At 32.5% G+C, this 14,665-nt stretch overlaps 1 protein-coding gene across 1 annotated transcript; it reads left to right on the top strand.

Moving 5' to 3' along the window:
- Window positions 1-6,922: 6,922 nt before the first annotated feature.
- On the top strand, window positions 6,923-10,462 carry LOC11433383 (receptor-like protein 9DC3). The gene has a single exon (XM_003605449.4). It carries the CDS (start codon window positions 7,075-7,077, stop codon window positions 10,357-10,359), a length of 3,285 nt encoding a protein of 1,094 aa, XP_003605497.4. The 5' UTR covers window positions 6,923-7,074; the 3' UTR covers window positions 10,360-10,462.
- Window positions 10,463-14,665: the final 4,203 nt, after the last annotated feature.

The raw sequence follows: 14,665 nt of genomic DNA, 5'->3' as shown, positions 1-14,665 counted from the left end.
TAGTAACCTAACTTTTTTTTTTTATCAAAAAAGATTGAGTGTGAAGGAAATTATTATTATTTGTTGATATGATCTATTTAGCACCGAAACTTCTGATCAAGAGTGTCGGTGTCAATGCTTTATAGATCAAAATATAACCGACATCGGATGATTTGAAATCTGTAGTACGCTATCAAACTTGTATGACTGAACGAAAACCCTAATCTTAAAACCCTAAATTAATACCTACCTTATAGATTATTAGCAATCATGTCAATAAAAAAACCTTACCTTGTTGATGAATTGAGACTGAAAGAATAAAAAAGCTATTAACGAAAAAACGATACCTTGTTTATGGAGAGAGAGCCTCTTTTCAAAGCAACGAAAACGTAGGAAATAAGTAAACAGAAAACCTAAGTAACACGATAACCTAGTAATGGTGGAACTATATATATAGCGATGCTGAAGTGAAGTGATCGTATCTTGGCCGTTACACTTATGCCCACTTTTATCGTAGAACAGTTTTAAAGAACTCAATTAATATTTTTATTTATTTTTTTGTCTTGAAAATCTGAATTTAATTTTTAATGGAATTTTTTTTTTTTTTTTTTAACGGAAACAAGATTTTATTCAATAACCAAATCGGCTGCAACAGAGGAAGAAATATGACAATATTCCTTAATACAAACAATATTAGAGAAAGATAAAACAAATTTAGCTAAAAAGTGAGCCACTATATTAGCATGACGTTTAACATGACTCAAGGAAAAAAAAAATTAAAACCGAAACTAATATGATTACAATCACTAAGCACCATATCAAAGTAAGATTGATTATTTGAAAGATGTGAAAACCTTGAACCACGTTAAGAGAGTCACCTTCAAACATCACCTGAAAAACTCCATATCTAAATCAAACTGAATCGCTAGCCTTCTATCCAATGTCTCGCCAATATCAGAATCTGGAAAAGCATCAACAGACCAAATAGCCGCTGCTGCAATATATCCTTCTAATTCTCTAATAACAACACCAATATCCCACATATTGTTAGTCAGGGCCAGCATCATGGACATTAATTTTATAACAACACCAAGAAATGGGGGAATTGGAAAGCTCTGGATTATAGTCACCCACTACAGTCCACAGCCTTACGAATAATATCCCCCACAAGAATTTGTTTCCCCTCAAAACTTATACGAGAAAACCAAATACGATAACATAAAAAAAGAACATATGAAACGACATCTAATGGTGAATGAGGATGACATGTTCAAGCCATGATATGAAAGAGAGTGGAGTATCCCCTAATCGAAAAACCAAAAGAGAGTGAAACCATACATTTTTCGTCCAGGTGCACCCACTTAAAGACATGGTCTAAATCTAACGCAAAAAGAAAAAAAAAAAAAAATGGTCCAAATTTTCGTCAACATTACCACAATGAAAAAAAAAAAGGTCAATCACCTTTTAAAAGAATCTTTGAATTTCAATTTAAATAAACATTTTCAATTTTTTTTAAAAATAAAAATAAATTATTCTACATTAAAAAATATAATTAAATAAAATATTCTCTGAAAAGAGTTCTGCATCCCTTTGTTTTAGCTTTTTAAAAAAATCAAAATCTAAAAAAAAAATCTAAAAACAGCTTCAAATGAGAAGCTGTTAAGAGCATCTTCTCAAAAAAATAGATTTTTTTAGAGGAGAGAGATAATATTTTTTAAAAGATTGAACTAATTTTGTAAAAAAAATCTCTTTTATGTAGTTGTATTCAAACAAACTAAATTATTTATTTAAAAAAAATGATTTTTATTAATGTAAACAAACGCAAAATAGATTCTAATTTTTTATTAATATCTTGTAAAAAAAAAAAACTCAATATTTTGTCACTCTAAGTCACTCTTATCATTTCAATTCATATTCTTTTAGCCCATCATTCAATTTAACATATTTTTTTAAGATTCTCAATAACAATTAGATCATTCATTTTCATATCAATATGTTTTTTTTTCAGGGGTTCATATCAACATGTTATCAAATTGGATTATCAAAATCATAAGTTCGTCAAAATGAGGATAAAAATTTCGCAACTAAAAACAGGGGACCAAAATTGAGATTCTCCCAAATAAGGTGACTAAAACTGTTTTTTTTTTGGTACAAAAAAGAGGGCAGAGCCCCGACTAAAACTGCTTTTAAGCACAATTTTAAAGGTTATCGTTTGTTATAGATTTTTTAAGAAAATAATCAATTTTTTTTTTTAAATAATCACTTAAAAAAATAACTTTTAAGAGTATTCCATCCGTTTGTTACAACTTTATAAAGAAAACAATAATCTAAAAAAAATCTAAAAACAATTTCAAATAGGAAGTTGTTAGGAGTAGCTTCACAATTTTATTTTATTTTTTTTAGAGGAGAGAAAATAAGGGTTAAAAGATTGAACTAATTTTGTTACTAAAAATCCCTTTTATATAGTTGTATCCAAACAAATTGAAATATTTAAAAAAAAAAAAAAAAAAAGATTTTTAGTATGGTAAACAAACACAAAATAGATTTTGATTTTATAAAAAATCTCTAAATTATTTAATGTCAAAATTACTTTTATTTTAATTCAGAACAAATGAGTCCTATATATGGTTCTTGGCTCTATAAATTTCAAAATTTTATTTTTATCCATACAAATTTTTTCTTCGACTTTTAGCTCTCAAAATACTTCATTTAGCAGTTTTAATTTTTTATAAAAAATCAAAATAAATTAAAGTCTTATCAAAATACTCCTGAACTTCGAAAATATATTGTGTTTAAGATAAATTAAGTCTGTAAAAGTTGAACTTAGGATTTGATTTCTTGATCTAGATTTCCATTATTTTGTTTTATTGAGCTTTTGACGTTTAAATATTGTTTGGTGGATAGAAACTATTGATCCTATTCACTGGATAACAAGGCACCAAAGAAATTGATAACATAATTGACTAGACTTCAAAAAAAAAATTATGTATGTAGGTTTAATGGAAGGAAAGCACATTGCATGGATAAAAGGGGAGAAAATTTGTATTCCAAAAATCTTCAACTATTCAATGTTTCTTTGATCGCTAAATGGCATTGGAGGTGCTTGACTAAGAATAGTGGCGTATGGTATGATATGTTGAAACTTAAATACGGTCAAGGGTACTGTTGAAAGAATTTTCTACAAGGGATGAACTATTTAGAGGAGGTATTTTAGTTTCAAGCCAAGACAGAGTTTGTGTCTTTTGCTCTCACTATGATGTTGGATGAGAATTCAAGGGGTGTATCGTGAGACCTAGCCAATAATTTCATTCAACACAGAGGAATGCTTCAATAGAAAAATCACAAGGTTCATCATCTTTACGACTGAAACTCGTTAACTACTAATTTTTTTACTAATTCAAGATCCAAAAAAGCAATAGATTTATATTTCCGCATTGTACTTATAGCAAAAGTAAATCTATAACAGAAACATATTAAAATGACCAGAAGCATGAAAACGAAATTAAAAAATATCCCTAATTTCATCATAATGTAAGATGTCAACAGAAACTAACAAAAATAATCCAAAAGATAAACTAAAAGAACTGTTTGAAGTAGCTGCTAGTATCAGAGAATGGCACAACTAGTCTCTGCATCTCGCTTGCGGAGTTCTTGGTGTGCCTGCTCGAGATGTCTTCTTAGTTCCTCAATTTCATATTTTGATTTCATTTGAGCAGCATTTGCATACTTTTCTGCCTCTAGTCTTGCAGCTTGCTCTTTTGCCAATTGTAGCTCCAGTCTTGTAGTTGCTTCCCTCAACTTTGACTCAACCTACAAAACCTAACTTATTATTTAAGCATATATTACCTTTCCTTTATTATTTAATTAATGAACTTTTTAAAAAACTTAAACCTAACTTATTTACTAAATGAGTTAGACCGAGTCAAACTTTAAATATGTCAGACCATAGATGACGAAGGGTCTGACCTATTCCCCACCTATTCACAATTCTTGAACGAAAGTTAGATCCATTATTAAATGTTTACATTGACTTGGGAGTCTTGTGTGAAAGATAGAACCGGACTGTGGCACATTAACTGCTGGTTGGTTTCCTTTTCATTCTCAAAATATTGTTAATTTCATGATCTCTACTTTATATTTTTGGTTTGTTAACAAATGTCCTAAATACACTTATTAAAGATTTAAAATGGAAACAATTAATAATTTCTATGTAGAAAAGATTGATTTTTGATGTTTTAATATGTTGAATACACAAATTCTATGATAAAATTTTCACTTTAAACTTCTTATCAAGTATCGTAAAAATACTTGTTAGCATTTCGCACAAGTTCTCCCATTAAGAACGCCAAAGATTAATGAAAAGCAAAAACAAAAAAACAAAAAAACAAAATATCCACAAGACATTGCGATTAGGCATGGCAATGGGGCGGGGTGGGGACGGGTTTTACCTTCCCCGTTCCCATACCCGATTCTCATATACTTACCTGTTACCCTACCCATATCCAACGGAGATGATAAATTGAATCACATCCCCGTCCCCGACGGGTTCGGGTATCCCCGCCCCATCCTCGACCCGCATTGAATAATTTTTTTAATAAAAATATAAGTTTTTTTGCATCCCCAAGAGCAACGCTGTAATACATTATTCAACAATAAACTCACTTTCACATTTGTTAGACAAAATTATTTAGTTGATCCTTTAAATATCAATGGTACTTTTTATTAACATGACAATTATAAAACAAAATAACAAAACATATCAACATAAAGTAGTTTTTTACATTTGGGACGGGTTTGAGTATGGGTTCGGGGTGGGTACCTATATACCCGTTACCCGTCCCATACCCGTGTTTCGAGATCGGAGAAAACCCATACCCATACCCAAACTCAGTCAAAACGGAAAAAATCCGTCAAATTGAGTTTGGTTCGGGCGGGTAACCACGGGTATGAGTTTTGTTGCCATGCCTAATTGCGATCACTCAAATGCATACATGGATTATTGCATTTGAATTTACAGCCCCAAATTTATTTCCTGCTGTATCAAAATGTGCCAATCATTGACTAATGGCTTGAACAATTAATAAACCGATGCTCGGTTGAAAAAGTCACATATTGAGAAGCCATAAATTGTCCTCTCTACGCCAAAGCAAATTCATAGTACAAATTGAGAAGCCATAAATTGTTGCTCCAAGTTGAAGTCATGTTCAAAGAAATTTCACACCAAAAACAAATAATAACCCTAGTAATTAACGATCAGCACCTAATCTCGGGTACGAAGTCAAATATTTATGGTGGATAATACTTGGCATGCTATGGACAGTTAATAACGACCTACTACATTAACAATATGGTTGAAGTTAATATTATCGCGACTAAGTTCAAAGGGTCTTGCTCATAGGAGAATATTGTTTTACTACCTAAAACAACCTCTTGTCACTATTTTAAATATAAAAAAAAATATTGTTTAGATTTATTGAGAATAATTAATGTATTTGATTTTTATATAGTCTATCGTATTGTTTTTATAAACTAGTATATTTATCCGGCGTTATCCGAGTTAGACATATAACTTTGTATACTCATAAATTGTAGATGTACAGACAAATATAATTAACTGGATTTAGTAAATTTTTTAACATATATAGAATAAAATAAACATTTTAAGTATTCGGACTTGCAAAAATTTAGAAACGACTGTGTGTTCCTATAGACTATTGGGTTCACGATGTCCGCTATAATGACATGCATCAATTATGAATGTCCACTATAGTGGGTTCACGCACAATAACATTAAAGAAAATAATAATAATAATAATAACAAATAAAAATAAAACAAAATAGGAATGGATGCCACAAACTCAATTATCAATTATGAATAAGACTGGAGAGAAGAGCAGTACTGTTGAATCTGGGGAAAAAACAATAGTATAGGTGTTAGTTCAAGGACCTGAAACTCGTAGGTGTTTGTAATGGATGCCAGGAAACAATAGTTCAAGGACCTGAAAGGAAATAAAATCAGTAAACTCACTCGTAGGTGTTAATTCCATCTTATATTGTATATATAAAAATAAAAATCTAAGCATAGGTAGAAGAAACAATAGTATAGATGTTTGTCAAACCCGAAGAAAATAAAGCTTAGATCAAAAGAAGGTTTGAGTTTCGGTTTCTTCTTAAAATATGTGATTATGGTGATTAACAAAATCTCATTTATTTATAGTTTAAAAAAAAACAAACTGAAACCTTTTTTTCCTCAATAAGAAAACTAATTGAATAATATGGTGTTAAAAGATTAGATAGTAACTAATTGAAACTTCTTTTCCTAAAAAAAAAAAAAGAAAAGAAAAAAAAATGGAAGATTTAATGGATAGTATTGAAAGTATTATATATATTATGTTGAGATATTTTGGCTACATAAAATACTAGAAATTAAATATAAAATTAAATAAAATATTTAGTGGATAAAATCAAAAGTTTGTTGAAATATTTATGTCAAATAAAAAATATAGACAAAATAATAAAAATATTGAGGACACGTGGCATAAAAAACCTTACTTTATATATACTATTGATATTGATTTACCCTTAAGATAGAGAGTTATTTTATGTTTTCAATACAGTATTTATTGATTGAAAATGATGCAAAAATAAATAAAGGTATGTCGGTAAATAAATAATTAATGTGATTAGAGATATTAAAAGGGTCTTATAAAAAAAGACAAAAATAAAATTTTCAAAAAGATCTTATAAGTAGGGAGTTAGTAGTATAAAAAAAAATGTCAAAAAATGGTAGTATTAAATTAGAACGCTACTAATTATCCTCATGAGCTGGTATAAACAATGCATAATATATGCAATATCCGGAGTTCAAATCTAGACCACTACAAAAAAAAAAAAAAAAATGCTACTAACTTGACTCACCACCTTTAAAGAATTTAATTTCCCATTCACTAAGCAGAGACCATCAAAATTAAAGTTTGCCTTTGAAAATTTGTGCTATAAATATTTTCTTGTGTTCCTTACCATTTCATCCACACTTATTTTTCTATAGCTTTTCTTCTTTCATTTAAACCATATACAGTTTCTACAAAATCATTCATGGCATGGTTTCTTCTGTTTTTGCATCTTTTTCTCTTTCATTTTCCATTATTCTCTTCTTCTTTCAATTTTTCATGCCATCACGATGAGAGCTTTGCTTTGCTTCAGTTCGAGTCCTCCTTCACGTTATTATCTTCTACCTCTTTTGATTATTGCACCGGTAATGAACCTTCAACAACAACATGGAAAAATGGGACTGATTGCTGCTCATGGAATGGTGTCACGTGCGACACCATCTCTGGTCGCGTGATTGGCCTCAATCTTGGCTGTGAAGGTCTTCAAGGCATATTACATCCGAATAGTACCCTTTTCCATCTTGTTCATCTCCAAACACTCAACCTTGTATACAATAATTTCTCCGGCTCTCGTTTTCATTCTAAGTTTGGTGGGTTTCAGAGTCTTACACATCTTTACTTGTCTTATAGTAACATTTATGGTGAAATTCCAACTCAAATCTCATATCTTTCCAAATTACAATCCCTTTATCTCTCTGGGAATGAGTTAGTTTTGAAAGAGATCACCTTGAACAGACTGCTGCAAAATGCAACAGATTTACAAGAGCTGTTTTTGTATAGAACTAATATGTCTTCAATAAGACCAAACTCCTTTCCTTTGCTCTTCAACCAATCTTCCTCTTTGGTTATACTTAGTCTTAAAGCAACTGAATTAAGTGGGAACTTGAAAAATAACTTTCTTTGTTTACCAAGTATTCAAGAGCTATATATGTCGGATAATCCCAACTTTGAAGGCCAACTTCCAGAATTGAGTTGCAGCATTTCTCTTAGAATCTTAGATCTGTCAGTTTGTCAATTCCAAGGGAAAATTCCTATTTCTTTTTCTAACCTCGCACATCTTACCTCTTTAATTCTCTCAAGTAACCGCCTAAACGGTTCAATCCCATCCTCACTTTTAACACTTCCACGTCTAACTTTCTTGGATCTCGGTTACAACCAACTCAGTGGTCGAATTCCAAATGCATTTCAGATGTCAAACAAATTTCAAAAATTAGATTTGAGTCATAACAAAATTGAAGGTGTGGTTCCAACATCAATTTCAAACCTTCAACAACTCATTCACTTGGATCTTGGATGGAATTCATTTAGTGATCAAATACCATCCTCACTTTCAAATCTTCAACAACTTATTCACTTGGATCTTGGATCGAATTCATTTAGTGGTCAAATACTATCCTCATTTTCAAACCTTCAACAACTCATTCACTTGGATCTTGGATGGAATTCATTTAGTGGTCAAATACCATTCTCACTTTCAAACCTTCAACAACTTATTCACTTGGATATTTCTTCCAATGCATTTAGCGGTCCAATACCAGATGTGTTTGGTGGGATGACAAAACTGCAAGAACTCGACTTAGATTATAACAAGTTAGAAGGACAAATTCCATCATCATTATTTAACTTGACTCAACTTGTTGCATTAGGTTGTTCTAATAATAAATTAGATGGTCCCCTGCCCAACAAAATTACAGGGTTCCAAAAGCTAACAAATTTGAGATTAAATGACAACTTGATAAATGGAACAATTCCTTCCTCCTTGTTATCATATTCCTTAGACACACTAGTTCTAAGCAACAACCGGCTACAAGGCAATATTCCAGAATGCATTTTCAGCCTAACAAAGCTAGATGAACTAGATCTATCATCAAACAACTTGAGTGGTGTTGTCAATTTTAAACTCTTCTCCAAATTTGCTGACCTGGAAATTTTATCCCTTTCAAGGAATAGTCAGTTGTCACTAAAATTCGAATCCAATGTCACTTATAGTTTTACTAACCTACAAATACTCAAATTATCTTCTGTCAACTTGATCGAATTTCACAACTTACAAGGAGAATTTCCAAGTTTGTCACATCTGGATCTTTCCAAAAACAAACTTAATGGAAGAATGCCCAATTGGTTTCTTGGAAATATTTATTGGCAATCTGTGGACCTCTCTCATAACTTGTTCACGTCAATAGATCAATTTATTAACCTCAATGCATCCGAAATCTCTGTCCTTGATCTTAGTTTTAATTTACTGAATGGTGAAATCCCTTTGGCAGTTTGCGATATCAGTTCACTTGAATTTTTGAACTTGGGAAACAACAATTTGACTGGTGTCATTCCACAATGTCTTGCTGAATCACCATTCCTTTATGTTTTGAATCTACAAATGAACAAATTTCATGGCACTTTGCCTAGTAACTTTTCAAAGGAAAGTCGTATTGTGTCTCTGAACCTCTATGGCAACCAGTTAGAAGGCCATTTTCCAAAATCCTTGTCTCGGTGTAAAAAGTTGGCGTTTCTAAACCTCGGCAGCAACAGAATAGAAGACAGTTTTCCTGATTGGCTTCAAACATTGCCAGATTTGAAAGTATTGGTTTTGCGAGACAATAAGTTGCATGGTCCCATTGAAAATTTAAAGATCGAGCATCTATTTCCAAGCTTAATCATTTTTGATATCTCGGGCAACAGCTTTAGTGGTTTTCTACCAAAAGCCTATTTAAAAAACTATGAAGCTATGAAGAATGTTACTCAACTGATTGGGGATAGCAACTTGCAATACATGGACAAGCCGTTTGATATGTCCTACACAGAATACTCAGATTCTGTGACTGTGGAAATAAAAGGGAACAAAATGACACTGGTGAAAATTCCAATAAAGTTAGTAAGTATTGATTTGTCAAGAAACAAATTTGAAGGAGAGATTACAAATGCTATTGGAGAGCTTCATGCACTCAAAGGGCTTAATCTTTCCCGTAACAGACTTACTGGTCATATTCCCAACTCCATAGGAAACTTGGCATACTTGGAATCTTTGGATCTTTCATCAAATATGTTAACCAGTGTGATTCCTGCAGAATTAACCAATTTGGGCTTTCTTGAAGTCTTAGATATTTCAAATAACCATCTAGTGGGAGAAATACCTCAAGGAAAGCAATTCAATACATTTACAAATGATTCCTATGAAGGAAATTCAGGGTTATGTGGATTACCCTTGTCAAAGAAATGTGGACCTGAACAACATTCTCCACCTTCAGCCAACAACTCTTCCTCTTGGAATGAAGAGAAATTTGGATTTGGATGGAAAGCAGTGGCAATTGGATATGCATGTGGATTTGTGATTGGAATAAGCATTGGATATTATATGTTTTTAATTGGAAAGCCTAGATGGCTTGTCATGATATTTGGTGGTCAGCCTAAGAGAAGAGTGACAAGGAGAACAAGAGTGAGGAGCGCACATGGTTCAAACATGAATCAGAATCAGATGGTGCAAATGTCATAGTTTTATTGTCGTAGTTACTTTCTCCGTTGGGTGTTGGTTTTTTACTTTCTGTTTAAAATAAGCTTGATTTTGAGTGTGATTTTGGATTGTAAAGATTATACTCTGAATGTACTGTGTTTATGTATATCTGGTGAACCAGGTTGTACATTTAATTTCCACAAAGAGAATTGAATTAATGCTTACCTCCTGATTTTTTACAGAAGAAGGTTCCCAGGACTATGATGGGACTACTTGGTTTCAGAGTCCTCAAAATACCACAGTTGATGTGAAAGTGAAACTTGTCGAGAAAAACACCCGAAGGATCTGTCCAGAGAAACGCCAGACTGCTTCTAATTCTTTCTTACTTTTCATCACCAGAGTCTGGCATAATCCTCAGCTGTGTCTTGTTTTTCTTCTTGTGTGGAATTATCATGACTACCGAACTGTTATACTAGAGATCTTAAAAAACAAGAGTGTATATACCATCTACAGCTCAAGGTTTAAAGTAGTCCACAACACAAGTGGCCCCATATGAAGGTCCCAAGCTTTGCCACAATCTAGCCATGTGAACACTAAAGAAAAGTCGACCAATCGGTACTTGCATTAGAACTAAAACGGACGTTGTGGAAAAAACACCGAGAAAATATGGGTTGTGTTGGATGATCGGTCATATTTGAAGGAATTGTCATCATGTTAATCATTGGCGGTTAATTTTTTTATTGTTGTATTTTATTCCAAATTATCGTTGTATAATTACTACTCTCTCCGTCCCAAATTACAAGTTACTTAAGAAAAAAATTGTCCTAAATTATAGATCGTTTATTATGAATGAAACATTAATGTTACTTGTCTTATTATACCCTTAACTATTTATTACTATCTCTTCTTTCAATTCTTTGATTTATCTTTGTTAAACAACTCATAATATCTCTTTCCTATACAAAATTAATTACATTTTTGAATACGTGTGAAATGTCTAAAATATCTTCTAATTTGGGACGGATGGAGTATTAACTTTTGACTTGTCTCTCTTTTTATTGATTTTTCTGAAAGGAAATAGCTTATAGCTTTTCATTAAATATCAAATTTGAAATACAAAAAGGCACATCATTAAAATTATGGGGACTAGCTAAGGACGTGGCCTCTTGTGCAAGAGTGTGAGCGACCTCGTTCGCTTGTCTCCGACTAAACTCTACCTTAGAGTTTGCAAAATAGAAATTATGGCTTCTCCGGCACTCCTCCACTATTGAGCCAAACTCGGAAATATCATTACTACCGTTATTAAAATAATCTACAACCTTTTTTGCATCCAACTCAAAATTAATATTTAAAAGTTGTAGCTCATGCACCCAACGGATAGCGTTTGATAAACCCAAAGCTTCTCCAACATCTGAAGCGAAAACTGGATTGGACCACATTGTTTTTGCTTTGATAAGGTTTCCAAACTCATTCCGAATACAAAATCCAAATCCTACGCAGTTTAAGGCTTCCGAAAATGACACGTCGACATTACATTTTAATCTACAATGGGCTGGTTTCTGCCAGAAGCTCTGCACTGCCTGTGCTCTACTTGTCGCAGTTTCTGTTTGCTGCACTGCTGTGCTCTAGGCAGTAGACATAGCAGTCCCTCCTCCCTGCTGTCGCTTTCTGTTTGCTGTCCTCCAGTTAGCCAAAATCTGTTTTGCACATTCCAAAATGGCTTGCGAGGTTTCTCTTACATTCTGCCATAGTCTCAAATTACGGCTTTTCCACAAGCTCCATAACACCGAAGCAAACAGCTCAGCTTGGTCGTGGGACAGTTCTTGCAACAACGCGAAAATGAACTCAGCTGCTGTGTTATTACACCACATTACCGAATTCACTTTGCTAAGAAGCAAGCTGTCCTGCCAAACCTTCCTCGCTCGCGGACAATCAAACAACACGTGACTCGCATCCTCATAACTTTCTTCACACATAACACATAAAGATGAACAATTAACCCCTTTATCTAATAGCCGTGCTCGTGTCGGTATGCATCCCCTACAGACCCTCCACACCAAGTTCTTTACTTTCAGAGGGACTTTAAGATTCAAAATATTAAGCCAGTTACCTGAACGGTGCAAATGAGAGTTATCTTCTATAGTTTCCATGCATAATCTATACACGCTTCTGACAGAATAATTTCCACTCTTCTCAATGTTCTAAATTAACCTATCTTCTTCAACTTGACGGATAAGAGGAGTGTTGAGAATTTCCTGGACAGTAACTTGATCAAAATAATAATAAATTAATTGGCTTAATACATCATTTGGTCCCTTAACTTATTTTCAGTTTTCATTTTGGTCCCCTAACTATAAAGTATCTCAATTTGGTCCCATAACTCTTCTGTCGTTTACCATTTTGGACCTCTCCGTTAGTTTTTAACCTTAAATGTCTAAGCTGAACCAACTTTGTAGGTGGTCTACCATAGACTTTATTAAATGTTTTAATTTTAACTGTTAGATCTTTTTTTCAAATGAAGATTGTTGGATCATGGAGGGTCTATTGTAGCTTATAATGAAAAACATATTTTCATCATCATCTTCAACAAAATTATAATCTTTCCCAACATCTTTCCACTCTCAATTTTTTTTCAATTCCCCAACAACAACAATCATCACCGTCACTCACAAACCAAACCAAAACCCAGTTTATTTTGTCTCTCAATTCTCACATATCTTGTCTTTCACATTCTTCCTCCATAATTCCCAAACCTAACCCTAATCTAGATCTCATTTCGGCCCTCTTTCTTGTGATGATTGAACTACAAGCCCTGAGAAATTTCAGCCACTTCAGATTCAACCAAAAACACAAGAAACTACATAGAATATAATCAAAAACAAAATAGCATCCGTGAGAGTTTAATTGAAGCTTGAAGAGAAAAAAAGGCTCTATTTCCAGCACAAATAACTCTAACCAGAACCTGAATTTAAGGTTATTACAAAGCAAAAATGGAATTTTCCAACACCCATTCTTCTTCATAACAAGAGCTTCACATGTTGTTATGCTGGTGTTTTTTTATGTTTCAGGAGGATTTTGGAGCTGTCAAGATGAGGAATTTCAAGGTTTTGTGAAATGGGTTGCTGGGCAAGTACTATGGAAGATGAAAACCTTTTATTGTGAATGGTTTCAGTTTTGAAGAGAGGGAGCAGAATACAAGATTTGGGTAGTGGTTTTGTGAAATGGGTTGTTGTGCAAGTGCTATGGAAGATAAAAATCTGAATTTATTAGTGTTGTTAATGGTAGTGACTTAGTGATGAGAAGAAGAATATGATGATGATGATGATGTTAAATTCATGTGATTTTTGTTTTTCTGGGTTAATTTTTTATTATGATTGTTAGTTTGAAGATGATGAAGAAGTGGGAGGAAGAAGATGAAGGAAAAGGGAAAAATAGGGAAGGAGAAGATTAGATATGGGTGGTTCACCATAATATACTATGGACCTGCAATCGAACGGTTATAATTATATTAAAAATATTAGACATCTAAAAACTAACGGAAATGACCAAAATGGTAAACGGCAGAAGAGTTATGAGACCAAATTGAGACACTTTATAGTTAAGGGACTAAAATGAAAACCGAAAATAAGTTAAGTGACCAAATGATGTATTAAGCCTAAATTAATTACAGGAAAATTCCAACTGTGATTATTATGATCAATTAGAGAGTGAACTCTTGCTTGCTGGATTACCTCACTAGATTGGCCTAAACCAGAAATACAACCTCCATTTCTCAACCAAGGAGCTTCGAAAATTGGAATATTCATACCATTACCAATCTTCCACTCTTTGTTATTGATTTTTATTATGTTAATTAAACGGATTTTAATATGCGAGGTAAAATAAACGTGAAATGTTGTTTCATTGAAAATAAAACTTAATACAACATTAAAACAATGCTGAAGAAATAAAATTACATTAACTTTGATAAAAAAAACATAACATAAGGATCGAGTATCACCATTAACTACTTAAACATACTGTTGACATATATCGAAACGTCTCCACTTTCTTTGTACAAAAACATCTCTCGAACATCAACATTATTCTCGAGAAACTATATTTAATGAGAATTATAAATTTGTTTATCAAAGATCCTTATGACTGAAAATTTTAAATATAATTCTCATTAAGTAGTTAATGAGTTTCTTTTTAAATATAATTCTTTTTAAACATCTCTTCAACCAAGATTCAAACTTGAGTCTTCCTTCCAAGATCCTTATGACTGAAACTCATTAACTACTAGAGGCCATTAAAATTTTACTAATTCAAGATCCAAAAAAGCAATAGATTTATATTTCCGCATTGT

This window comes from Medicago truncatula, chromosome 4 (genome assembly GCF_003473485.1).
Source record: "Medicago truncatula cultivar Jemalong A17 chromosome 4, MtrunA17r5.0-ANR, whole genome shotgun sequence".
NCBI classification, from domain to species: domain Eukaryota; kingdom Viridiplantae; phylum Streptophyta; class Magnoliopsida; order Fabales; family Fabaceae; genus Medicago; species Medicago truncatula.
Note: the sequence above shows the minus strand (reverse complement) of the source record. Positions and strands in the feature narration are given on the sequence as shown.

Bases quoted from the DNA above. Each gene is read 5' to 3' on its own strand.
- LOC11433383 (XM_003605449.4), top strand. From the start codon at position 7,075: ATGGCATGGTTTCTTCTGTTTTTGCATCTTTTTCTCTTTCATTTTCCA.